The sequence below is a fragment of the Festucalex cinctus genome, chromosome 18 (assembly GCF_051991245.1).
Source record: "Festucalex cinctus isolate MCC-2025b chromosome 18, RoL_Fcin_1.0, whole genome shotgun sequence".
Lineage (NCBI taxonomy): Eukaryota > Metazoa > Chordata > Actinopteri > Syngnathiformes > Syngnathidae > Festucalex > Festucalex cinctus.
In genome coordinates, this window is record NC_135428.1 from 6138221 (window position 1) to 6166168 (window position 27948).

General features: G+C 39.3%; 1 protein-coding gene across 9 annotated transcripts in view; it reads right to left on the bottom strand.

Annotated features, from left to right (window-relative positions):
* Positions 1-660: 660 nt before the first annotated feature.
* Positions 661-27948, bottom strand: part of LOC144005966 (unconventional myosin-XVIIIa-like) — an 83889-nt gene continuing 56601 nt past the window's right edge. For 6 of the 9 annotated variants that reach the window (XM_077504505.1, XM_077504504.1, XM_077504503.1 and 3 more), the window contains 17 exons: positions 27458-27585; positions 27201-27355; positions 24537-24660; positions 24252-24452; positions 23199-23309; positions 20775-20879; positions 20466-20612; positions 19459-19572; positions 17919-18035; positions 16923-17006; positions 14473-14610; positions 14074-14259; positions 13862-14001; positions 13345-13389; positions 9178-9300; positions 5980-7390; positions 2692-2830 (listed from right to left, as the gene is read on the bottom strand). In XM_077504505.1, the coding sequence (XP_077360631.1) occupies positions 5995-7390; positions 9178-9300; positions 13345-13389; positions 13862-14001; positions 14074-14259; positions 14473-14610; positions 16923-17006; positions 17919-18035; positions 19459-19572; positions 20466-20612; positions 20775-20879; positions 23199-23309; positions 24252-24452; positions 24537-24660; positions 27201-27355; positions 27458-27585 (3314 nt within the window). In that variant the 3' untranslated portion in view covers positions 2692-2830; positions 5980-5994. Of the gene's footprint in view, positions 2831-5979; positions 7391-9177; positions 9301-13344; positions 13390-13861; positions 14002-14073; positions 14260-14472; positions 14611-16922; positions 17007-17918; positions 18036-19458; positions 19573-20465; positions 20613-20774; positions 20880-23198; positions 23310-24251; positions 24453-24536; positions 24661-27200; positions 27356-27457; positions 27586-27948 lie in introns of all 9 variants that reach the window. The other 3 variants (XM_077504506.1, XM_077504501.1, XM_077504507.1) reach the window with 3 other exon arrangements.

Below are 27948 nucleotides of genomic sequence, written 5' to 3' on the forward strand. Positions count from 1 at the left end.
TGGGAAAAGTGTTAGAGAGCGAAATAAGTAAAATCAGAAGCCGAATTTAATCTGCCACTAAATGGAAAGCCTTTAAGCAGCCACCCAGAGGGTGCACACAAGCGAGGTGAAATTGCATCAAAAGCTGTCGGGCAGAGTGAAGGACAGGTTGTGTGTCGGAATGGGGATTATAGATTGGTTGGATAAATAAGAGATTTTTTTTTTTTTTTTTTTCCTCGGCAAAACATACTGAGCGTGACTATCCAGCAAGGTGGTGATTCTAGAAGCCATCAATCTATTTCACTGTAAACTGTATAAGGATGGAGATTGATGGGGAGGAGGAACTCCTTTGCTTTCCTTAATTTGCCTCCAGCTTAGTTTGCACGGCGGAGCCGTGCGCTATACATATTAAAATGTTCAGCGATAACGTCGGCAACAACAACAGCAGCAGCAGTCCGCATTCCCTTGCAGCTCAACTTCATTCATTTCCATGAATTGTTTGTTTCCTCGAGTCTCCTGAGAAAAGCCGCTGAGGAGATACTCGGGGGGGCGTCGAAGCTAAATTTAATTAAAACGCATCCACGACTTGTTTGGTGAGAAATCATTTCTGACCTGCTATTCTTCCACTCGTTCGTGATGGGGTGAATCAAAATATTATGACACCTAAATGACACCAAGCTGTCCATCTTGTAACAGTTCATTTTATTTCCTAGAAAAAGCTCATTTTAATAACAATGACACATGCCAAAAATGAACGCAGAACAGACTCCTCAAGCAGTCTATGTAATAACATCAATAAATGTTTTCACTTAAACTTATTTGGGATCACCAACATCAAAGTTGTCTGTTTATATATTAATATTCATGAGCAGCGCAAGGAGGGAAGAAAGAAAAATGCAAAAATAAGACATGAAATGCAAATTTGGTTTTTCTGGGAAGCTATGCTAATAGCAACTCACATGACGCTTTTTTTTTTTTTTTTTTTTTGAGAGCACAAAGAGACTTCCTTGGACAAAATTTCAATTCATAAGATCACAATCATAAGGCCCAAAATAGAAATATCCAGTTTTCAAACATCACATGTTTATGTCGTTATACTAAATGTATTATGCAATCTGCCTTTTTTAATTAGATTTGCAGGTGTTCTATGAATAATATTTATTAAAAAAATATATATACATTTAGATAGTAATAACGTGCTGTATAGTTCACTAAAGTTTAAATTACAAAAACATAAGTCGATATCAGCAATCTGACATATGAAATAGAGGTAAACTCAGGATAACCATAACCATATTCTCTCATTTTGAGGGCTCCGTAATGTCGAAATATAAAAAAAAAAAAAAGATTTCCGTTACACAAACAAAAATACTCTGCACGTTAACATTGTTGTCAGCAAATTGACGTTACTAAGAATCTAAAACATGTTTTTGTCTTTGTGAATCCTTTAACATACATTTACATGTTTTGAGTACCTTCATATAACATGTAGCAACTTACTCTTTTAATGTCCTAATGTGGACCACAGTTTGCTCTAGTTACAATTAGTGTTGTTCCGATACCGATACTGGTATCGGCAGAGGTGCCGATACGGCATAAAAAGAGTGGTATCGGTATCGGTGAGTACTCCCAAGTAACATGCCGATACCATTAATTCCAACGCTAATATAGGATTTTGGATGCAGCATCTTGTGTCTTGCTTGTGCACGACTTTCACTGGTATGTGACATGTTCACTGCATGCCGATCTAAGATATCCTATTGGCCCCTGAATGCTCTGAACCAATGGCAGGACAGCTTTTTCATGTTGAGGAAAAAAAAAACTTAAGTATCGGTATGGTATCGGTATCGTATCGGGAGCCAAAAACCGGTATCGGAACAACACTAGTTACAATAGTCTGCAAGTTTTAACGTTCAATACGCTCATGTCAATACAAATCAATTATATATAAATAGAAGCGGGCTGATGACCAGTACTTGGTGTACGCCACCTCTTGACGAAGGTCGGCACGGCGATAAACAAAATTCTTTTCAACCTTGAGCCTAATGTTGACAAGCGTTATCATCATCTCCATGAAATATTATAAGGTCTTCCTTTCTATAATATAGACTCCATCTCTGGTACATTATACCACTAAACAAAGAACAACTGTTGGTTCATTTTTAACGTGGAAATATTTCTGTTTAGTTTTATCTGCGCAATCGCTGTTGATCATTTATCAACAAATAATCAATTGGTTTTCAAATACTCTGACGTTAGATGTAAATTATAATTTATGGTAATTAATTTAAAGAGGAGCAAATTCTTCCCATTGAGCTCGCCCCCGTTAATAGGAAGAGAGATAAGAAGAGTCTTAGGACTTGGTCAGACTTTCTTGGAGAAGTCCATCCAGAGCAGGCTTATCTAAATCCTCTTGGCAGGGCTGAATAGACAGGAAGTGCAGAGGAATGCTTAAATTTGCCTGAAGAGCAGCGCTTTAAAATACAGAAGTGGCAAGAAGCCTTTTTTCCCCTAAATATCTCGGCTTCACTTAACTTTCTCAAGCATCACATGAAAGGTGAGCAGACATAAGCCTCGGAAGCAAACTCACTTTCATGGGGGAGAACAAAATATGACGGGATCCCGAAATTAAACTATCCAAAATTGTTTTTCTCTGTAGGGTTGCATCCCGCCCGCGCGTTTTTGGTTTCATTTGAGAGCGCAAGGTGACCCGAGTCGGCGTCACGACGCGCTCTCGCCCAGCGTGCGCTCGCCGAGGCGCGGCCTCGGCAGACGCCTGTCTGTGTTGAAGTCCGTCTCGTCCTCTTCGTCAGATTTGCCGTGGGTCACGTGTCGCCTGGACGCAGCGGGGCTGTCAAAGTCAACGCAAACACATACGGGTGAGGTGGTGATGTTGTTCGGAGTCGACATACGGGTATAAATGGACACACGGCAAACGGCTGCTTACCCTAAAATATAGGATGATAATTATTGTTAAATGCCCTTCCCTTAAAACTCATTCACTGCCAGTCATTTTAGAAAATTTTAAAATTGTCAATACTCACGTGATATTACATTAAATAATTATATATAAACCGAATCTACCAAATAACGGAATAGACTCCCTACTTTTTGCCCCGTCCCATTCTTTTATAATTGACAGTAGAAAAATGTAGGTTTGCCAAAATACAGCCATTTCTCCCAATGGACTCTGACTCTGTGTTTATTTCCTATAAAATGGGGCAATGATGTCATCTACCGGTGGTTGGGCATCAGTAAAGTTGTTTCCAAGTTTGATATTTACAGTGGAGCATGCTCAGATTCGCCCCCATTTAGCACCGCTCTAAAAAATACAATTGACAAGTATACTTGTCAAAGGCAGTGAATGAGTTTTAAAAGGTTTAAGTAGTTGATTTTTCCAAGCATAGCGATAGAATGGCAAGTCTTTATCGAAGTACAGTGCAAGTCAATGCAGAGCTTTTAAACAGCCATCAATTGCACAGAAAATCTTGACAAGCAAAGAATGTTCATATGTAGCGACAGCAATAGCCTCCATATGCAACATTCAGGTGTTAGAATAAAAAAAAAAATAGAAATATTACATTTGCAGGCTGTGATGTATAGGTAAGAATGTAAATTGTTTTTATTAACGACGTTTGATACCAATTTTTCAGATTGATACCAGTACGAATACTTAACTTTTGAGTAGTCACCAATCACAGTCTCTATAAAATTTTGTGGTTTTAAAGTGATAAATCGGATTTTTTTTATATGAATCTCTATTTCATCAGCACTGACTTACCCCTGACAGCGTTCTGTGACACGAGCTCTGGTCCGGTGTTGGTAGTCCGGTAAGTTAGCTGTCGTCACGGAAATAAAGCGTTTTTCTTCTAAAAACAATTTGTGTTCAAAAGAGTGATACATTTGCATCACCAAACTCCCTCCTGGAAAAAATAGTCCGACTCCATTACCGCCGGGCACTATTTTTCTGTTTGTTCGTATCACTGTGCGGCGCCCTGTAGACAGCTGATCCGCGTGCCTGCCGTCTTCGAAAAGACAAACAACTTGTAGATTATGCGCGTCTATCAACTGTATGCGGGGCGCCACGCAAGTGATACGAACGAACAGAAAAATAGTGCCCGGCGGTAATGGAGTTTTGTGATGCGAATGTATCACTCTTTTGAACACAAATTGTTTTTTAGAAGAAAAACACTTTATTTCCGTGACGATTTGCCGGACTACTTTCCTCTCGACCAACACCGGACCAGAACTCGTGTCACAGAACGCTGTCAGGGTTAAGTCGGTGCTGATCGCACAAAATCGAGATTCATGTCAAAAAAATCCAAACTATACTTTTTTAAATGTCTGATTTGTTGTCAAATGATACAAATACGATCATAATAAAATTACTGCAAACATTCATAAAATTTTACTCTTTGCATGTTCAAATTTGCCTACAAGGCACTCATTAGAAATAATAAAAACATAATTGTAGTAACAAGATTTTGGCACATAATCACTGTAGTTAATTTAATGTTGTTAGTCTGCGAGAACGGTGCGACTGCCTTTTGTATGGCATGCGTTGTCCGTTTTGACCATGACAGTAATGAAATATAGTGCAAGTAATGGCTATATACTCCTTCGACATTATTATTCCAATAAAGTATGGCACGGTTTACAAGTTACCCTGAGCTTTGCTGACACCTTTCAAAAAGTGCAAGAAGGAATATAAAGATGGGATAATATAAAATTGATTTTGAAAAAAAAAAACAAAAGGCATGACTCCAAGGTGTTGATTGCTTTTCTGGTTTAGCTGTTGCTGCAAAAACAAATAAGTGCTACATATTGGCCAACGTGTGTGGGTGGCGTGACTTGAGAACCGCACGCTCTAAGGCTATTTTCTCTTGTAATTTGGTTCCCTTGTCACACCAGAGCAGAAACTGAGAGCGCCTTTTGCATTGCAAAGTGGTCGTGGCTCATGCAGTGTTGTCTCTGGTATGTTGAATAGGGGACCAAGTTTACAAAAATAAAAACGTAAGGATCAAATCACAGTACCCAAACTATATTTGTAGCAATAATACTGTTGGGTTACATCCACTAATTAGATTTTAGTTTCTATTGTAGCATTTCATACGACAGTAACAGCTTCACGATTTTCTACGTCAAGACTGTTGGCTTTCTGACAACAGCACCAGACTAAACCAGGTCCATGTCTTAGGCCCGAGTCACGTTCACATCTAAACCGCACCAGAATGTTGTCCGCCTTGCGGTTTGAATATTAGTCCTCACACTTCGACGATAGATTTCATTTTAACTGAACAAAATCCTGTGCGATCCAAGTCAAGTTAGTTTTTTAGGAGGAAATTACCCAATGAGCTCACACGTTAAATGAGTATCTACAGTCCTCTCGGGCTCCGGGTGGAGGAGTGGAACCGTCACTTGCCTTCGGTGCCAGTTGGCATGGGTTTGCGTCCCCGCCTGGGAGACCATGTTTGTTTGTGCGCGTGTTTGTGTGAGTGAGTAGAAAAAAAATCTACAGTCCTCTCCAAATGTATTGGAACGGAAAGGTCAATTGTTTTTGAATCTACCACGCTGGTAGCACCAAGCCTGAAGTCTACAAAACCATTTTGTCTGGAAATTTACAGAAAAATGCATACAAATGAACTGGGATAATCTTCGTCATGCAAAAGGACTTCAACAGAGGGGAAAAGTGGAAAGTCTGAGACTGACCAGGTCAATCACCAGGACTTAACATAAGAGAGCTTGAATTTTTATCTCAAGAAGAGACTGAAAGGAGAAACCCTAAGCTAACACACTATATGGACTTTCCTCATATTAATCTTTCAATTTAAAACGCACGTTTATTTCAAAAACAAAAGAATTGACATTGCCGTTCCAATACTTTTGGCAGGGACTTTCTGCAAAAACAACCCAAATTCCAGCAGTTAGTAAGTTAGTCTGCGAAGTGAGTGCTCCAGGATGAGTTTCAGACTCCAGAGTTATTGACACAGCAAGCATCACCTTCATTTGTTGCTATCAGTCACTGTCTGGCCTGTAGAGGTACTTCATCATCACGTTGTCCACCTTCTTTTGCTTCCTCTTGCTCTGCTTCTTGGGTGTTCCACTACTCGTATTTCCCTTTTCCTCATCAGACGGCTGTTTGGGGCTCTTTTTAACACTGTTCGAGCTGCGGTACGAGACTGTGGAGTCCGAAGAAGAGGATTCCGACGATTCTGATTCCGAGGATGAAGAGGAATCCTCTGACTCGCTTTCCTTTTTCTTGGATCGCTTCTTGGACTTTTTGCCCTTCTTTCGCCTTGAGCTCTTCCTGCTGTGACGATCGTCTGAAGAGTCGTCGTCTGACGGAGCGATTTTGCTTTTTTTGTCTTTGCGACTGTGGGAGGAGGAACTGAGGATGCTTGATGGACGACTGCCGCGGTCCAGAGCGGAACTGGATGCAGAGCGAAGCAAGCTGGATTTACTGCTCCCAAAACCTTCGTGATCTTCCAACTTCCTTCCCTCACTGCTCGCTAGCTCCTTCTTCTCATCTGCTTCCTCCTCACTGGACTCGTCAAGCTTGCTGCGCTTAAACTTAATGGGTTTGAAGCTGAGAACCTCATTGATGGCGGCCTCCAAGTCGGGATCCAGATAATTTCGGTGCGTGACAGGCTTGATGTCAGACGTATCTGGCGGGTTGACATCTGAAGAGTGAGGTCGGGCTGGGGTCGAGAAACTACGAGCGGTGGAGCGAGGACTGTATGGGGACGTCCCTCTGTTAAAAGCAACACTTTGGCCATTCTCATTGTCGTCATCATCTATATGCACCCCGAACTCACTAAGGCCACAACTCCGAGCGAGGGACAGGCGAGAACTGCTGCGCCCGTCGTCTTTCCAGGAGCTGCTACGGTGCAGCGATCGCGGGCTAGTGCGACTCGCACTGCTGATGGTGGACTTGACGTCGTCGTCATCCAGCATCGCCCTCCTTGTGGATACCCGACTGGGAGCCACGGAGGAGATCGTGGAGTCCTTATCAAATTCTGGGCTGCTTCGCGAGCTCCAGCGTGAATCCAAACCTTTCCTCGCCCTGCTAGTGGCCTCAGAGTAGGCCATGGAAATGACGGAGCTTTTGTCATCAAAGTCTTCTTGTGCTTGGTTCTTCTTCCAGTCTTCCTGGACATCTCCGGATTTGGATTTGGCTTTTCGAATCGAGCTGTGGTCAGGGGTGTCGGGCTGTTCTTTTAGAGTGCTAAACAGGGAACTCTCATCGCCCGTCCCTCCGATGGAGTCTTTCAGATTAGAACGTTTCCGGTAGCTGAGGGAGCTCATGACAGACATTGACCTGTTCTGCTCTAGATCTTTTCCATCTTGACTTCCATCACTCGTCTTCTCCTTACCCTCTTTCACTTCTTTGGCATCCACATTTGCTGCATATCTACAGGGTAGCACAATACACGAATAAACCAAATAAAAGACGCATTTCTGTCGAGGCTAAGAAATGAATATAACGAGCAGCATATTGTTCCGAGAGTTGGAGTCCTGATGCTAATCCGTAATGTCGGATGGAACTGATAATTTGTCACGTTCTTTTTGTCCTTTGGAGGTTGATGGCAAGGGAGCGTCCCTCTCCCTCTAGCTATTACTGTTTGTGTACACTACGGCATTGTGGGCAGCGCGGGAGTCAACAAGTGAGAAGATCTATGGAAGCAGAGGCATCATTTAGCAGACGCGCCAACTGGCCACAGGCCACTTCAATAAATTTGACAGCAGCCACTTCGCCATTCCGCCTGTTGTCATTAGACAGATTACTGGAAAGGAGAGCAATGACACCTAATCGCATAAATTACCCATCCCTTTTTTTTTTTGCCTCGGGTAATGTTGGGCCTTTTAAAGACTCTAGTTAGTGATCTCTCAAGGAATGTATTTTTTGCTATAATTGGTTTGTCTGCATGTCAACAAGATTATCCAACAATGGACGAAGGTAAAGAATCTATTCATGGCATGACCTTTTTTCACAGCTTTCATTTTGACATCAAACAGTAAATAGATACCATTAGGGGAAATATGTTAATTATAGGGCCAAGGTCGAACTCCAGAATCTGACATCCTCTGTTTCCCAGGAAGTAGACGAGCCATCATTTATGGTAGGAAGCAAACAAATGCTATATTCTATATGGCCCCTCTTGTCTAAATATGGTATTCCGATCATTATTGCTTTTGTGGAATATGAATTGAGCAGCAAAATCCACCCAGTTCTGTCACGGACTTATATAAAAAGAGACCAACAATGCCACTTATTTGCCATTGGGAGAAGTGACACCACTGGCGGCCATCTTAGGCAGCCTTCGTGAGTGGCAACTTAACATTTTTTTCTCCACGGCGTTTTCACGTTTTCTGCCTCTATGGCGGAAATTCCGTGTATCATATACAGTTGTACCAATAAATCTGGGAGAAGCACTGTATGTACATTTTCTTTTATTTATTTATTTATTCATTTTTACAGATATCTGTCAAAAAGATTTGTCTGCATAATGTTCTCAAACCCATCAACAATCAAGTGAATGTAAAATCAGGACAAAAAAAAAAATAGCTGCAAAATGTAAACCTAAACTCTGAGCTACAATTTGTTATTGAGATAATATACTGGTCGATGCAAACAGTAAAGTTTGTTCTTTGAGAGGTTCTCATTACTCCATACAGGTAACCTAGCGTAAAATACGCTCTGCTAAACTGATAACGGTGTTTTCAGAGGTCGACTATTTTACCACCGGCTGTTGCGTGAAAATGACATCACAGGTGCTCAGGGCTTCGTAACGACCAATCACGGCTCAGCTTGTCACATGACCAAACTTGTGATGTCACTTTTAGTCGACAGCAGGTGGTAAAATGGCCGCCCCCGAGATGGATGAAAACCAGCGTCTTTTGCTGCTTAATTCGTGTTCCATAAACACACGATTAATCGAAATGCTGTGTTTAGACTAATGGTGGGAACATATAACATATTATTGTAAGGATTGAAGAAAGAAATTCAATATGGTCATTACAGCATTGCGAAAACATATCGACTGATGACCAAAAACACACACACAATCGTATATAACGAACTTGACAGAGGCTCTTCAGTCACCAGGCGCACTGCTCAGTATAGCCCTTATCTATCACAGAGATCCATGTGGTTATCTGTGATGAGGTAAGAGGATGAGAGAAGGAGGAAGCACTAACCTGGCACTCTTCAGACTTCCCTCATCCGACTGGGGCTTGGAGGAGGCTTTGTTCTTGGAGAGCCAAGACTTAACCCCATCCACACGGTCCTCCACCTCAGAATCGGTGTCTGTCTCTTGCCCGCTGCAAGAACAAAATGGCTATTCAGAAACACGAGAAAATAAAACAGAAAAAACAAAAACATCCATTCTAATAAGTCATGTTCTTATCTGCACTTGATGAACAAATGACTCTATTTAACAAATCGGTCAACTTGATTTCTCCTTTAGTCTGTTTTATGTCGAAATGTGAATAATCAAGACAGGTTGGAATTCTTTTCACAAGATAAAACGACTCGTTCAATGAATATTTACGCAGCGTGATCACATAAATTACACAATACAGTGTAATAAATGGTCACTTTGTGATAGGAGTTTAGGATGAAGCATGACAATGCAGAAAGAAGCATAAATCTCATGCCATTAGTCAACATACTCCAGTTAAAGCACATGTATTATCCAGGCAGAATGCAGATGAAGCCCTTGGCGGGATAATCAACTTGTTTGGCTGCCGGCTGCTAGCATCTGTGTGGCATGTCACCCTCTTCTGGTGCTTGTAATGGAGTAGAGCCATGAGCACCAAAAAGCCCCTACGCTTGACATAACAATCAATATGGAGACCTGTGGATTCAAGTTGGGGTGGGGGGGGGGCAATAGATTCCACCTGCTCAGACTCAATCGTTATTCATTCCTTTTAACTCATTCACTGCCATTGACGGAAAAAAGACGTCAAATGATGCATTTTTTTGCTGGTCTGGCAATGAATGTGTTAAATGCAATGGTGAATTTTCAGAGTGCTACCCAAAATAGGTAGTTAAGTTTTCTAGCATAAATGCCTGAGGACTGAAAAAAGTGCAACTTTCTGCAATCATAATAAGTGATAGATGCAGGATCTTAAAAATAAATAAATAAATAAATAAATGGAAAAAAATTCTCACTGGCGCTCTAACGTGTAAAAATATATTATATAATATAATATATATAATATATTATTTTTTATTTTTTTTATTATTATTTTTTTACTGGCGGGAATGGGCTTCCATAGCTACCATTGATACCTAGGCGGTATTTGTAATTTTAAAATTGACAATCCCAATAACTGTTTTCGACAAATGTAACATATACTGTATATATATATGCATGTATGCTGACATTATGACTTCTCTTCCAGACCTGCTCCCTAATCCAGCAGACTACGAGTAATTAGTACTATATTTTCCTCCGAGTGTAACTATATTTGTTTTCATAAGATAGATAGATGTGCAAATGTAGGATAAACAGGATGGAAATGTAGGAATAATTGTAAATAATAAGTTATCATGCATTTGCTGCAATGAAGAATGCTTCGCTCTGCTCCGCACTCGCATTCACGTAGCCTAGCTCAACAATCTTCCACTCACATGCGCAACACATAGACAAACAAGTACACCGTGTTCCAACCATGCCTTGCATTTGCATTTTTAGGGATGGAACACCCATGTAACTAGGTGGCGGAAACCAAATAAAAAGAGAGGGTGAAGAGAGGAATCTTCAGAGAGTGCAGGAGTGAATTGTATCAGTCAGTTACTCTCCTCACAAACCTTGAACGGAGTGTCTTCTCTCTTTTTTGTGTCATGTTTAATTGACGTCATCTCCATGAAACTACTCATTTGAAGCGGTTCCACATTTCATTTCCATTGCTAGCTAAATTGCTAGCTTAGTTATTCAATATTGAAACGGCTAATATTACTGTATACCCATTTTTTTAATGGTTACTGGAAGAAAGGTTTGATGAATAGTTTCATCTTCACCATCATTCATCGCCATAGATGTTGTTTGATCCATGCAAAGTGTCTGACTAAACGCTAGTATGCTTCATCCACAGTCTACAGGCGCATAACTATAAATAAAAGTGACAAGATGATCCATCTTGGCGTATTTGCTGATTATGAGGAGAAAACATTATTCGTGACGGTGCAAGATGATAGCCATGCTGGTAAGTCTTATCAGGTGTCCTCATACCCATCTAAAAAAAATCCATCACCAGCAAATTCTGTCATTTTCCTTTTCGACGATTTCGAGGGAGGGTCTTTTTTTTTTTCTAATACAAGAGAAGTGAACAAGCATAATTTCGTGTTCAGATTATATTTTGTACATTTTTTTTTTTTGCTCTTGTCTACTGTATAGTACTGGCTGCCAAATAAAACAAATGAAGGCCAATCAAAGAAATAATCACGCTATCGCATTTGATAATGCGAAAAATCCCAAAACTCATCCGAAGCAAATTCCTCTCCCACTTGCCACTATAAAACACAAACCAATGTGAAATAAAAGGTGGCTTGCAATCGAGTGTTGTGCAAATGGTGTCAGAACCGATTTGTCCTTGGCCCGACACTCCTTGCTAACCGCTCCTGAGGCCTACAGATACAAACAAGCCCCAAGAATTTGGAAGTGAACGTTAATGGCTTGTGACAATCAGCCTTGGCTGGTTGTAAATCTTTGTCACAAATACTCAAACTCAGCCTCAAATCACATATGCCTCAATGTTATCGCTTCAGCATCATGCGTTTGAAGTTAATTGCTGGACTTATTGGCGAGCGTATTATTACGTTGTGTCACACGCGTCATGCTGTTTATTCACCTTGACTGCACCACGACTCCCTACCTACAATATTGACGTTTATTTTTGATTGACATAAACAGCCAGGTAATTGGGAATGTCTTTTTTTTTTTTTTTTTTAGAGGCACCGTAATATATGTTGAAGGAGAATGTCACAAAATTGCCATTTTTATGTTGACACAGCAAAAACATTTGGTTAACCCAATTGTGGTTAAAAATGGATCGATCCACTATTTGGGTCAATTTGATTTTCTGGGTTGTTTTGTACAAAACGACCCTTATTATTGGATTGTTTGTTTTGTTTTTACAAAATTGGGTTGAATTAGGTTAAATTTAAATTGGGTTAATTTTACCCAACTTTATCCCAATTTAACACAACTGTTTTTAGGGTGTAGTGAACCACATTGGGTAAAAAAAAAAAAAAATGAAAAAAGAAAGCCAAATAGGTAAAAAAAATAAAAATACAAAAATAAAAATAAAAAATGGGTTAAATTTGATCCAATGTGGGATCACTCAAAAAACACTTGCAACACAAATAACCCAATATGGGTCAAAAAGGCACTGAACCAACATTTTAAGTTATACATTTATCGTTATTAATATGGAAGGGGGGCAAAACAACCCTATTTTCCAGATTGTTTTGTGCCATATTCATTAACAATTTTTGGGACTGGATCGTATCACTTAAAAAGTTGGCTTAGTCCCCTTGCTGATCCATATTGGGTTATTTTTTGACACAACTGCTTTTAGAGTAAAGCATCGGTGCCGACATATATAATAAGAATGGGACCAAGTTAGTCTTAGTAAAATTGAATATTAAATGAGAATGTATTTACAATCAGCAAAGCATCATACAAATAGCATGCATGTAAACAGCCAACAGTTTTTGAGGGGGCAGCTTTTCAAACGGAGGTCCACGCCACACTAGGCAGCAGATGCTACTTTGACTTGGACACAAATTGTGTCTATATATATATATATATATATATATATATATATATATATAAGATAAAAGATTAACTCATTCACTGCCATTGACGGCTAAAGACGTCAAAGATCCATTTTTACATTATATATATATATATATATATATATATATATATATATATATATATATATATATATATATATATATATATATGAACAGATATATTAAAGATGATGAATGGAAAAAACATTGTAGAAGATAACAATGCAGTATTAAACAGTTTTCAGTGTTGGGGCTTTATTCCTCAGGCCTTCCACAGTGTGTGGAATAAAGAATTATGCCAAAGTGTTTGAGTTGATCTCCCAAAGTCCATGTAAATATCTATATAATATTCTATCTTTATAATTTTGGTTTGCTAAAATGTTGCAGATACAGTATATTAGCACACAAATTACAATACATTTTACAAAATGTTGAAGTTGTCAGTGTAACTAAAAAAAATAAATAAATACTGCATTGGTTTCTTTAAAAAAAAAAAAAAAAAAAAAAGTGTAAAAACAACCACCCCAACAAACACAAAGAATGCTTTTCTCCACTCTCACGTTTTGTTCTTTCTTTTCTGATACTTTGTCACCATGTCTTGCAAACTGCAGGGAGAGTGTGGACGACACCAAAAACGGGAACAAGAAAACAGAGAAAAAAGGGAACAGGTGAGATATGCTCACGGCATTACAATGTTAACATTGTTCTACACTCAGATCCAATCATTATCCACTGTAAATCTGTTGCTGGCCTTTCTTCTCCAACAGTTCACGTGTTTTTTTTTATTTTTTATTTTTGGTTTGTTTTTCTGCCTTTTAAAGCTCTGCATTAGTTCATCTTACTCACACCTATACAAAAGATCAGCAGCATACAACAGCATTAAACCAGGTCAGACACAAGAGTGACGCGTGACCCAGAATTTCAAACTAGGTTTAAAAAGAAAACGCTGCTGGAGACAAAGAATAACAAGTTATGATTGACAGACTTGGCGCTCTCATTAGCAATAATTTCTTTCAACACAAGTTTCGACTGAATATACCAAGGTGGCACATTTCTCAACGTATAAAAACTGTGCACCTGTTGATTAAGTCGTCGTTGTCATCGCTCTCCATTTCGTCCTCGATGGCAGCCTGCAGGTCACCGATCCTCTTAAAGGCCAGTTTGAGATCCACTTGTAAGCTCTGATTCGCCGCCTCTAAGCTCTCAATGTCCATTTCCTGGCGAATGGATGGCAAAGAAGTCAATTTGCAGTCAGGTTGCGAGTCCGATCGTTTTATGCCGACACCCACCAGCTCGTGCTTCTTTCGGCTCGCCTCGGCCTCCTTCTTGGACACGTCGGCCATTTCTTCTTTAATGTCCCTTATTTGTCTCTGCATCCGCTTATTCTGCTCCTTCTCTCTGTTCTCCGCAGATATGTGTTGGTTTCTTTCCTCGGAGAGCTTTTCAAGATTCTCTTTTAGACGACCCACCAGGCTCTAAGGGAGAAGTGGAGAAACCCAAAAAATGTCAATCAAAATTGAGCATTATTATCTTTCGTAAAGACTTTGATCCAGCTCTTGCGCGTGCACCAAATGTCACGGCTGAGTGTTCTTGATGTGTCCCCCTTGACGCGCGCAAAATGAAAATGTCATGTCGGATTTGCATTTTCTCTGCTCTTTTACATTGACGAGACACAAGGATCGTCTGACCTCCAAACGTTTGATCTGCGTCCTCTCGTACTCCAATTTGGTTTCCAGCTCACGGATCTTGGCCTCTTGACGGCTCACCAGAGACTTTTCCACCATGGATTGTTCCTGGAACTCCAGCTGACTCTGCAGCGAATGAAGCTGTGCGAAGGACACGCAGAGACACACTTTTATCACCGCAAACCCACACACACACATGCACACTCTTAACTCCACAAAACGCTCTCAAATGCTAATTCTTGATCTTGGCTTTGCTGTTTAAAATGAGGGCTGGGGAAAAATCAAATATTGTGTATATACATTGAATTAGTGTTAACTTTTCACCCTCTGAGTAAATGTCGCATGTCAAATGTGAGTAATGAGTTGCAGATATGCTCTCAATCTACTACAAATGGCGGAAGAAGAGCTCGGGGTTAAGTCCAACTACAATAACTGTCAATGCTGAGAGTCAGACATTCATACATTGTTAAAAGGTGAAATGTTAACTCATTCACTGCAAATCCAGTAAAAATTGATCTTTGACGTCTTTAGCCGTCAATGGCAGTGAATGAGTTAATCTTTTATCATATTTTTTTTTTTAACAGATTCAACTACACGGAAAACCAATGAAATGTTAAATGTACAACCTCAGAGTCGGAAAAGTAAACTGGAAAGGCTTTTATTGCTACCTGTGAAATTTGGTCAGCAAATGTAAAATGTAAATTATGACGTCTTTTTATATGAACTTTTATGTGATGCTAGACAATCATAAATTTAGTATTTTTGCCATGTGAGTGCAGCAACAGCTCTCAAGCAATCAACTGTTGCCGTTTTTTTTGTTTTTTTTAATAAATTCAAACTACTTAATATGATAGCGATGGCTGCAGGGAAAGTCACTTAACTGTCCAATCAAGGTTCATTTCTCTCACTTGAATCATTTTGACTGATAAAAGACGGAAAAAGAGCCCTCACAATAAAACCCAGAAGGCACAATGGCACTTAATGAGTGACTTCACATCTGAGACGAGTGGGACTTTTTGAGTTCCGCTTTGATTTTATTTAAGAAGTCAAATTGCCCTTTTACTGGGGAAGAGATAACCATTTCAAGGTCAAATGCTTAAGATGGCTATCGGTTCCTCTGGCGTGGTCTTAACGACGGCTCGCAGCTCCCGGTCAAAACAGTTCTCATGGGAGGGCCTTGCAGACAAGACACAGGTGTGTAAACTGTGTTTTTTTTTTTTTTTTAGTGCAATAGTGGTCACAGTTAATCTTTAAGAAAAGTCAGTTTTTAAACATTTATTTGTAATATCTCACAAAAGTGAGTACAGTACTTTTATCAGATACTGTAGCTACATTTGCAGTCAAATTTTAAGTGCAAATACACTTTCTTTGAATTATTGAAGTATTTTTTAAAAGGTTTTATTTCTTATGTCCCAGTGCGTATAAAGTATGTACCGTATTTTCCGCACTATAAGGCGCACCTTCAACGAATGACAAATGTTAAAACTTTTTCCATATATAAGTCGCACCGCATTATAAGGCGCACCTTCAATAAATGACATATTTTAAAACGTTTTCCATATATAAGGCGCTACAGTAGAGGCTGGGGTTATGTTATGCACCCATTAGATGGTGCTGCGCTAAAAGGAATGTCAACAAAAGAGTCAGATAGGTCAGTCAAACTTTATGAATAGATTACAAACCAGCTTTCTGACAACCCCCTTCACTCCCAAAATGAATAAACAGCTGTTTTATTATTTTCTCTGAGGTAAAGTATTAGTATTAGCTCGCGATCCAAGATGGCGGGATCTTCTGCCGATCGTGCAGGGTCACCGACCTGTTGCGGCTCAATATTGATCCATATATAAGGCGCACTGGATTATAAGGCGCAGGGTCAGCTTTTGAAAAAATTGAAGGCTTTTAGGTGCGCCTTATAGTGCGGAAAATACGGTACATTTATGTAAACCTTGTTTGGGATGCATCCAGAGTAAACAAGCAAAAATGATAAGCATGCACATGTGACCAATGCAAGAGTAAACTGCAATGTACAGTATACACAAAAATATCATCAAGCACAATTATTAAGATTCTACTAAATGTGTATGTAAATGCTGAATATTTACATGACAAACTGCACAGTAATAGAATCAGTTTGCCCAGAATAAAAAAAAAAAAAAACGCCCAATATTCAATAACGTGGCTGCTTCAGGTTTACAAAAAGCTGTAAACATTTACAAAATACAACTATTCAAATACACAATGTTGCCGCATTCAGCATTCAGATAGAAAAGAAAAGCGAGAAAACACAATGAATACAATACAGGCAAAACTCGGACGTAGCTAGCAGCTGATGTGATTATGCTGCTGTGTTCAAGAGTGGAGTATTGACTGTGAATTGAGACCCAGTATATCAGCTCATATATTTACTGACTAACGACAAATCACTTGAATTTGTCGCGTGAAGTCGGCAGTACCTTTTCTTGAATCTCCTGCTTCTCCTTTGTGGCCTCCTCCAGCTGTGCCTGCAGGTCACTGATCTGGCTCAAATCTCTGGCAGACTAATGAACACACAAAATTACAATATGTAATAGTTTGTGATGGTGATGCATGGTGCTTTGTAGGCCTGGTGTGTTAACCGGCTTTTTTTGCAGATTTTTTTTGAATGAAAGTTTGAACATCGAAAGCAGGGCTGGACTGGCCATCTGGCATACAGGGCAGATGCCCGGTGGGCCGGTGTCCTTTGGGGCTGATGTGATGCTATTCATTTATTATTTTACTCCATTTTACCCTGCGAGACCCGCCCACAATTTAGAAGGAGCAGCCCATTCATCTTTTAGAATAAAAAATAAAGCTGACTACATTGCGGATTTCGCTTATTGGGGGTATTTTTTTTTTTAACCTAACCCAAGCGATAAACAAGGAAGCACATATTAGTAATAATAATAATAATAATAATAATAAATGTAATTTATCAGCACCCAATGATCCTGAACAGGGCAGAGTAAGCTAAACTAAGACAATTAAATAAAAAAAATAAAATAAAAAAAAAGCACAAAATCAATGCAATACAATAATTAAAATGTAAGAAGTTTAATTAGTCCAGCAATGGATATAGTAGCCTTTGTTCAGCAGCAATAGTGGATATAGGAAATATAAAAATGTGCAAGAAGTACATTGCACAAAAATACAAATCTGAAAATTGTCAGGATTTTTTTAAAATTAATTATTTATGTGTTATTATACGCCAAACATGGTTTCTTTTAGAAAAACACTGGGGGCTTCTCGACCACCAAGCTAAGCAAGTTTTGTGGGGGGGGGGGGAGGGAACCCTGGAGATGTATATATGACAAACATAACAAAAAAGAAAAACATACTGTAGGCTGCAATCTGATTTCAAGAGCGCACGCATGCAGAGATCAGCGGCACAGCGTCACGATGGATTTTAGCTGGCTGAGGTGTGGCTTAGTTACCTGGGCGACGGCAGCCTTGTGTTTCTTCATCAATTCATTCATGTCCTCCTGGTCTTCCTCTGAGCGGGACTGCATGTCGTTCTTCTCTCTCTGAAGGCGGCTCACCTGCTCCTCCAACTGATCCGCCACAAGAAGAAAAAAATGTATTGGGTGGGCTACGATAAACGGTCATTAGCGAATCTGGAAGTACGACTGGCAGGACGATGAGAGCAATTGAAGATAATCAATGAGCTCATTTAGGCTGGCAAATGTGCAGCTCCAGCAGATTGCTGCCAATGTCCGAGAGTTCATCTTCTAGGGTGGTTCCAAATGCTTCCTTTAATGTGAGACATTTCCAAGACGTGCCCTTGACATATACACAGCAATTAACAAGCAACCCCCAGAGACACAAAAGCTTCCGTCAACAAGTTGGAAATGCAGCTAGCACCTCTATGCGACGGATATTAATGAGCAGACTGTAAGAAAAAAAAAAGGGCATTTTCACCCATTAGCGCAAACTGTAAAAATCAGACATATGCCAAAGGGCATAGCATACATTATTCTAATATCGCACCAAAATGTGATGATGCACGTGTAATGATGTGGGCTCAACTGCAAAAACAGAAGGTGAACTTCTCTCGTTTGCATTTGACTTTTTAATTGACAAACGTTAGACAGACATGACTTGAAAAAGTGAATTGTGATTAAAATATATATAAAATACTTAATAAGTATGCAAAAAAAACCAAAAACGTGAAATGTGAATTCGCATGTATAATGGAACATATGGTGTTCCACAGAGTTCAATTCTAGGGCCCCTGCTGTTTTCATTCTATCTGCTGCCTCTGGGTTCCATCTTAAGAAAACAGCTGTGGGTGTTTTAAAGTTGTCATGTTTTGGTTTTGTGGGGGTGGGATTTTGTTTTCTTTTGGTGTTTTTGGTTGTTTGTCATGTATTCCTTGTCTTCTTCCCTTGTCCCGTTATGTCTAACCACGTCCACCTGAGCGTGTCGTCCCTTCCTAGTGTGTTGACCAATCAGCTCCCCAAGCCTCTTGTATCTTGCCCAGGTGTCTGTTGTTTTCTCGTTACCATGTGTATTTAGTTACCCTGCTTTCTTTCAGTTCTTGTTGAGTCATTGTTGCTGTTGATGTTATCCCATGTTTGCAATGCCATGTCTTGTTTCCCTCCTGTTTTTGTTGCTTTAGTCTATTTTTTGGCTCTTGTTAATTTTGTTATTTTCACAGAGTACCTCGTTTGCCTTTTTGTTAATTAAACCCCTTTTTTACCTGCCTTGTCCTGTTTCTGTTGCCCCCTGCATTTGGGTCCTGCCTCCAACCACCCTCCCAATGTGACAAAAGTACTTTAAACAAATAAAGTTACGTCGATTGATGGGCATCAGCGTCCTAACTGCATGATTTGTAAATTTTGAATTATAATCAGATGGTTGATAACAAGTTAACTCATTCACTGCCATTGACGGCTAAAGGCGTCAAAGATCCGTTTTTACCGGATTGGCAGTGAATGAGTTGATGGCAATACACGAAACAAGTGGCTAACTCACCGACACTTTGGCTTTCACCACGTCCTCCATTTGGATATGTAAATCCTCGATCTCCAACTCCATGCTCTTTCGGGCCTTCACTGCAGCCGCGCAAGTGAATTCGGACTCCTCCAGCTAGGAGAAGGTGAGGGACAAATGTGAGGTCACAGATATGTTTATCAACCAATGTGTGGCCTTCCCCAAGTGTTCTTGACAATAATATGTTATATGTGATCTCACTAGTCTAAATATGACGAATATTACATTTGTGGAATAAGAGTTATGAAGCAAAATACAGCTATTTTGATTCATCTCAGGGGGCGGCCATTTTGCTACTTGCTGTCGACTGAATATGACATCAGTTACTCAGTCCTCATGCAACAACCAATAACGGCTCAGCAATAGTGATGTCATCTTCAGTCGACAGCAAGTCTCAAAATGGCCGCCCCTGAGATAGATAAAACCGGCTGGATTTTGCTGCTTAACTCATATTTCACTGATACAATATTAACCAGGATACCATATTTTGATCAGTGGGGCTGCGTATAGCATATTATTGTCCAAAAAAAAAAAAATAGGTTGTGTTCCTCTTTAACTCATTCACTCCCAAAAACGTATTTATACGTTTTTTTTTAGGTTTTTGTTTGCTAGAGTCTTTGTATGAAGGCTTTGATGCAGTTTCTGACCTGAAGTGGTCGCTTAAAGCGATGATAGTTATTACAAAAAAAAAAAAAAAAAAAACGGCCAGCAGGTGGCAGCAAAGTATAAGAGATCAACCAGGTCCATGTTGCAACAAGCTCTTTTTTCCCAGTATTTTCAACAGGTTTGTGAATAATGATAAAACTTAGCTAATTCTAATGCTAATTGCTACAAAACATAAAAACAGATAAAAAAAAAATTATACCATACTCGTTTTTTGTTTTTGTTTTTTTTTTCCTGATGAAAGTTTTTCTTTTGGTAGGTTCCATGTTTTTATAGCAATAGAACATAGAAAATGGCTGGGAGTGAATGAGTTAAGAGTGGCGTACTTGATTCTTGAACTGGGCGATCTCCCTCTTGCTCGGGGCGTTACTCTTCAGGTGGTCCAGCATAATCTGAGCATCGGCCAGCAGGACTTTGGTTCTCTTCAGGTCTTTCCTCAGCCTCTTCTCGCTCTCCACGTCCCTGTGGCTCACCTGAATGACAAATCATTCCTGTCCAGCCAGCGTGGATAAACATGCTTTCCGTTTTATCGCAACGCTGAGCACCTGACGAGATTCAGCAGTAAATTAAAGCCACCACACACATACACACGCAGGTCTGTGCTGACAGGATGAAGATGAGACAAATGGGGCTACCTGGTCCTGCGCGCTCAGCAGTTTGGACTCCAGCTCACGTCGCTCGCGCAACACTTTTTGCTTATCGTCGTATTCTTCCTCCAGCTGCACTTCCATCTGTTTCAGCTGAGAGACGCATGGACGGAAGCGTCAGCGTGCGCGCAAACGCAACAGACGGATAAAATCACGGGCGGAACGGAACCGCAACCGTCGTTTTGTTTGTGTGGTATTTCAAATTTGCAATTAAATATTTAGGAATGGTGATCACGTTCAAAACACTCGTATCTGGAATCATATTTCCCTATTGAAACAAATGGAAATGCCATTTTTCCGTTCAAGACCTACATTGTGCTCCTTCTGGTGCGCATGGGAATTTCACATCTGGCTCTGTAAGATCCTATAATATTGTTTTGTTTTTGTTTTGTTTTTTGGGGGGGGGGGTTCCCCCACAGAAGAACACTGAGTATTGTTATACAGGGTGTCCATAAAGTCGCTTTACAATTAACCCATTCACTGCCATTGACGGAAAAAAAGAGGTCAAATTCTGCATTATTTGCTGGTCTGGCAATGAATGTGTTAAAAAAAAAAATTTATTACAAAGGCACTTGATGAGATATCTTAACCAGATTGTTTATTAGTTTTTATTCACATACAAATTTTGTGTTTTAAATACTGTGTTGATGGATAGGAAACTGTTGTTGAAGCTATCCTGCAGCAAATATCGCAAAAAAATTGAGTAATGTCTTGATGTGTTTGTGCAAATAATGGTGCCCATATAGAGGTCTATTAAACGAAGTTAAAAAAAAAAAAAAAAAAAAAAAAGATCATTAACTCATTAAAATAAAATGAATCTAGTTAAAATACATCAACAACTGCCTTTGTAATAAATTCTTTTAATTGTAAAAGATTGTATTGTCTGTCTGTTTACATATGTTGACAATATTGATGGAAGGAAATATTGACGGAATATTGGAATATGATTGGGTCATGTTAAAGTTTAAAAAAAATAAAAAATAAAATAAAAATGAATCTAGTACAAATATCTCAAAAACTGCCTTTGTAATAAATTGTTTTAATTGTAAAAAGAATTTATGGACACCTTTTATTGTCTGTCTGTCTATATATGTTGATAATATTGATGGAAGGAAATATTGACGGAATATTGGAATATGATTGGATCATGTTAAAGTTTAAAAAAAAAAAAAATTAAAAATAAAAAATTAAAATAAATCTAGTACAAATATATGAAAAACTGCCTTTGTAATAAATTGTTTTAATTGTAAAAAGAATTTATGGACATCTTGTATTGTCTGTCTACATATGTTGCTAATATTGACGGAAGGAAATATTGACGTAATATTGGAATATGATTGGGTAATGTTATAGTTAAAAAAAAAAAAAATAGAATAAAAAATAAAAATAAATCTAGTACAAATATCTCCAAAAACTGCCTTTGTAATAAATTGTTTTAATTGTAAAGAAAATTTATGAACACCTTGTAGTGTCTCTCTGTATGTGTTGATACAAAATATTGACAGGAGGAAATATTGACGTAATATTGGAATATGACAATCAAAATCAAAAAACAGATTTTTGTTTAAAAAAAAAAAAAAATACATTTAGTTAAAATATCTCAAAAACTGCCTTTGCAAAAATATTGATGTGAGGAAATATTGAGGTAATATTGGAATATGGTTGGGTCATTTGATAGTTAAAAAAAAAAAAAAACAGACTTGTTTAAAATAAATAAAATTACAGCTCTTGCACCAGACGTCATTAGATTATGACAGTGTGCCTCAAGAAGTGTGCAGAAACTGTCACGCAATGTGTGGATATAAAAATGTAGCCTGACGATCTAGCCCAGAGGTCCCCAGCCACCCACTGATCCGTGGAACATTTGATACAGTGCTGCATAGAGAGACTGGAAAAAAAAAATATTTTATTAATCAGAGTGTGAAAGAAGTTTTATTTGAAAATCAGGTGCGTTCCCTTGTGCCTCTGCACACATGTCAAACCACTCGTCTCAGTCACATCTGCCAGTAGTTTAAAAAAAAAAAAGTAGGTCTGTAAGGTGAGCAAAAATGACTTAAAAAAAAACCCAAATGTGTTTGGAGAGATTGCCCGGAAAGGGGAAAAGGCAAAATGATGAGATAGAAAATGACAACTTGTAAGAAAAAAAGCTTTTAAGAGAAAATAACGGCAGTCCTGCTTGAAATTACGGGTTCAATGTTACAGGTGATACGAACTAAGTCCATTCCGTGTAATATTTTGTGAGGCTCGTAAATGCCTCAATGATGCCTTCAAAACTGCCAAAGCATCCAAATATTTTCAGAAAGAACTCTATACAGTGTGACACAACAACAAAGGCATTTTTGTAGTGTTACTCTGGCTAGCTTTGAGCCTTTTGAGTATACGAGCACGACTGCGAGAATGAGAGTGAGCTACCTTCTTACTGCACGAGCGCCTGATCTCGTCCACCTCCTCATCTTTGCTCTCGATGTCTTTTGAGTGGCTCTGTCGCTGCCTTTCCATCTCCATCTCAAGCCGCAGTTTAGCCTGAGAGGACACACGCAGAATAAACAATGTAAAAAAAAAATAAATAGGGGTGTCAAAATTAGCGTGTTCATTTTGAGTTAATCTAAAATTCCTTTGACGCCACAAATTTTTTAACGGCACTATTTTTTTGTAATGCGTGATTATAGACTATAGACACATCCACAACAAAATTTAGCAGTAATAAATTTAATAATAATGCACATATTTGTGGAGACTGAAGTTGTATTTTACAATTGTAAAAATGTGCAGAATTTCACAACTTACTTCATGTTAAAGATTTGATAGCTCTTAATATGAAAAAAAAATGCACTGAGCTGTCACCAACGTCTTACAAATGCAATTATGCCATCTAGTGGCAGAAAAACACAAATCAGTATCGTACTCATTTTTTACCGTACAGCACATCTTTTTTAAATTTAACTAAATTTTATGAATTATTGTGAAATTACTGTATCAGTGACTTAAAGATGCAGCCATATTTCTGTCAGTTAATATTTCGTCCAGAATTTGATCACTGCGATTGGCTGGCAACCAGTTCTGGGTGTACCCCGCCTACTGCCCAAAGCCAGCTGAGATAGGCGCCAGCACCCCCCGCGACCCTTGTGAGGAATAAGCGGCCAACAAAATGGATGGATGAATTTGATCACTTCATTATTTTTCATGTACAAATTAATACCTTTAAAAAGTCATTTTTCTACTTGATGTCGACTGATGATGACATCACCTGTGCTGAGGCAGTTGGTAACGACCAATCATGGCTGAGTTTACTGACCAAACTCAGAAAACAGGTGAGCCATGATTGGCCGTTACCTGCTTCCTCAGCACAAGTGATGTCATCATCAGTCGACAGCAAGTAGAAACGTTACTTTTTAAAGTTACTAATTGTACATGAAAAAAATAGTTTTTTGGTACGTTACAAGGTTGTGTGATCTTCTCATATACCTGCTCCAGCATCTGGATGGTTCCAGCCTGCTCGTCCAGTTCCTCCTCTTGGTCTTTCACCTTGGCCTCAAGGTCACGAAGCTGCTTCTTGACCTTGGCCAGCGATGCTTCATCCTTGGACTCCTGTGAAGAGAGATCCTGCAATTCGGCCTCCAGCTGCTGCGCCTTCATGTTGGCAGCACACAAGTCGGCGTCCTTTTCCTGTGGTTCAATGAGAGAACAGTGGATGGGACCAGTGTGATATAAGAGAGAGGAGGGACAGCGTATTGGATATGCTCTATATACCTGAAGCTGCTGGTGGATGTTGAATATCTCAGCCGCCATTGTGTCTTTGTCTCGAGCCAGCTTCTCCCTCAGACTTTTTTCTCTTTGGACTTCAGCCTGCGACTGGTTCTGTTCAAGATCAAATCTGACACATAGACACAAAAAAATCAGAGTAAATATCAGCACCTCACTTAACTCATTCAACCACAAAAACGTATAAATACGTTTTTTAATACTTTGCCCTTCACTCCCAAAGACGTATTTATATGTTGTTGTTTTTTTTGTTTTTGTTTTTTGTTATGCTAGAGCATACAGAAGGCGTGATGCAGCTTCAGACCTGAAGAGGTTGCTTAAAGCAATAAGAGTTATTCCAAAAACGGCCAGCAGGTGGCAGCAGAGTATAAGAGATCGGCACTGGCCATGTTACAACAAGGTCTTTTTTTCTCAGTGTTTTGAATGGGTTTGTGAATAATGATGAAACATAGCTATATTCTAATGCTAATTGCTACAAAATGGAAACAGACACAAATATACATTTTTTTTCTGATGAAAGAAGAGACTCTAATCTTTCTTTTGGTAGGTCCCATGTTTTATAGCAATAGAACACAATATTCTTGCAAAATTAGTCAAAATACAGTAAAACAGTGATAATGCCTGGGAGTGAATGAGTTAATGGGGAACCCAAAATATATTTTTTGACAATGTTTTATGCAGCCCCACTAGTCTAAATATGGTATTCTGATTAATATTGTGTTAGTGGAATTAGTTCAGCAACAAAATCCAGCTGTTTTATCCATTTCATGGGGCGGCCATTTTGCCACTTGCTGTCATCTGAAAAGGACATCAATGTTGCTCAGGGCTCAGGCAACAACCAATCAGAGCTCACCTGTTTTCTGAATCTGCGCTGTGATTGGTTGTTAACTGAGACCTGAGCAACTGTGATGTCATCTTCAGTCGACAGCAAGTGGCAAAATGGTCGCCCCCTGAGATGGATAAGAACGACTGGATTTTTCTTCATAACTCATATTCCACACATGTAATATTAATCATAATGTCATGTTTAGACTAGTGAGGTCACATAACATATTGTCAAGAAATGTTAATGCTTTGCTTTCATTTTAAACAATGACTATAGCTGCAAAATTAGCTAGCTAGCTAGCTGTATTACATTATCTAACATAAATTCACACAATCTGAGGCAAGAACTTTTCAACTTTCAGACTTCTAACATCTGAAAAAAATATCTAACTACTTCCGAGTAACTTTAAATTGTCTGGTTTTGAATCTGAGCACCCCCCCCCCAACTGTTCTCCCTTTCCATTAGCCTGGTGTTTTGGTACTGGGTCGTGCTAATGTGCACCATGTTTTCATCAGCTGCTGAGGCAAGAAACACTTATGGTTAGTGAACGTAAAAGCCGAGTGTTTCATGTTGTCAACTCGGCTCGTTGTAATTTTTCCCCCGGTGAAGCGCAACTGAAAATAATTTCACCCACAGAGCATCTTCAATTAGCCGCAGGGGATGACTTCTCGAGTGCTTTAAGTCTCAGCCATTTTCTGAGCTAATGCCATTCTGCAGATTCCAAAGCAACTTAAGACACTATTCAAATGAAGGGGATGGAGGACATTGTGGATACTTTCGTTGTGGTAATTGGAATTTGCTTTTTTGGGGATCCATTTCCGTAGATCATATCTCAAGTTTTGCAAGTCTAGTCTAGTGTTTGTGAATTTGGTTGGCGCGCCACGCCTCCCTGTGTGTCCTGGTGCACCGAGCTGCCAATTACCAATTTACTCACCAAAAAGGAAATGAGACTTTTAGACTCGGTAAATCAGGTCTAAGAGGTAGTGCATGTGGTGTAATGCAATTTTGATGGATTAAATGTTGACAGATTCAGCTGCATGGTGTATTTCATTTGTAAATTTGATATTAGTGAGGGACAATCAATCGGAATCATTGTGGAAATCAATTCATAGAACTGATTATTATCATACTAAATATATTTTCCTTGATTAACTCATTTGCTCCCAAAGACGTATTTATACGTTTTGTTTTGTTTTTGTTTTTTTTATGCTAGACCATACAGAAGGCTTTGATGCAGCCTCTGTAGTGAAGAGAACGCTTGAATCAAAAGGTAGTTATTACAAAAATGGCCAGCAGGTGGCAGCAGAGTATAAGAGATCAACTGGGGCCATGTTGCAAAAAGCTCTTTTCCCCACTGTTTTAAACAGATTTGTGAATAATGATTAAACTTAGCTATATTCCAATGCTAATTGCTGCAAAACGGAAACATAAAAATATACTTTTTTTTTTTTTTTCCTAATGAAAGAAGAGATGCTAAATCTTCTTTTGGTAGGTTCCATGTTTTTATAACAAATAGAACACAATGTTCTGTGGGCCTTGCAAAATCAGTCAAATTCCAGTAAAACAGCTGGGAGTGAATGAGTTAATTATTGTAGCCTCTTCATGCTAACTACGTCGAGCACAACAAGAAAGTGGTCGGATGAATATTTACAAGATTCATTCACATGTATAATGGTGTTCCACAAGGTTCAATTCTGGGGCCTCTGCTGTTTTCGTGCAAAACAGCTATGGTTGTTTTAAAGTGCCTTATCAATATAGAGTTGGGCAATTGGAATCGTGTGCAAAAATATATGAAATAAAGAAATGCTTGTTGAGTTCAAACCGACTTCCTCTGCTTCTTTTCCAAATCATGGTTGCGGCTGTGGAGGCCCTCCAGATGCCGTCGCGTATCCTGCAGCTCAGCCGTCATCTTCTGGCACTTCTTCTTCAGCTGCTGCACAGAGTGCTGCACATCCTCATTGTCTGTCTTCAAGTCGGCCAGCTGCAGCATGCACGTCGTCATTTTATTTAGACATACAAAGCTGAGGCGATCAAATATTAAATATAGCCTTTCTAAATGATTGAATATGACAAAGTGTCTTGCCCTTCTCTCAAGATGTCTTTTGCTCTGCTGCTCCGTTTCCAGCTTGTCATCAAACTCTTGCTGGAGTTTCTTTTGGTTGAATTCCATTTCCCGGATGGCTCTGTTGTATTTTATGCGCCACTCACCCCCTGAAGAAGAAAATGTGAAGAAATCTTTTTTTTTTTTTTTTGACATTTAGGCATCTTCTGCTTTTAATGCAGGTCATGTAGTATACAAAGACGAAAGGGCTCAAAAGCTCAATGATGACTGATGCTGTGGATTATGTTTATTACACTTGACGGACTGAAATAAAATAATCTCATATGAAATGAAACCGTTTTTCATCAAATGCTGACCCTACGAGGTCAAAACATTTGACGGGGCGACTACAAAGCGGCCCTCGCGTTCCACTCTAATCTCGGATAAACCTGAGCCCCGCAAGCCCGAGCACACAACAATGGCGGGGGGGGGGGAAGACGCGACTAAGTGGCTCTTTGCATGCCTCTTAGCCG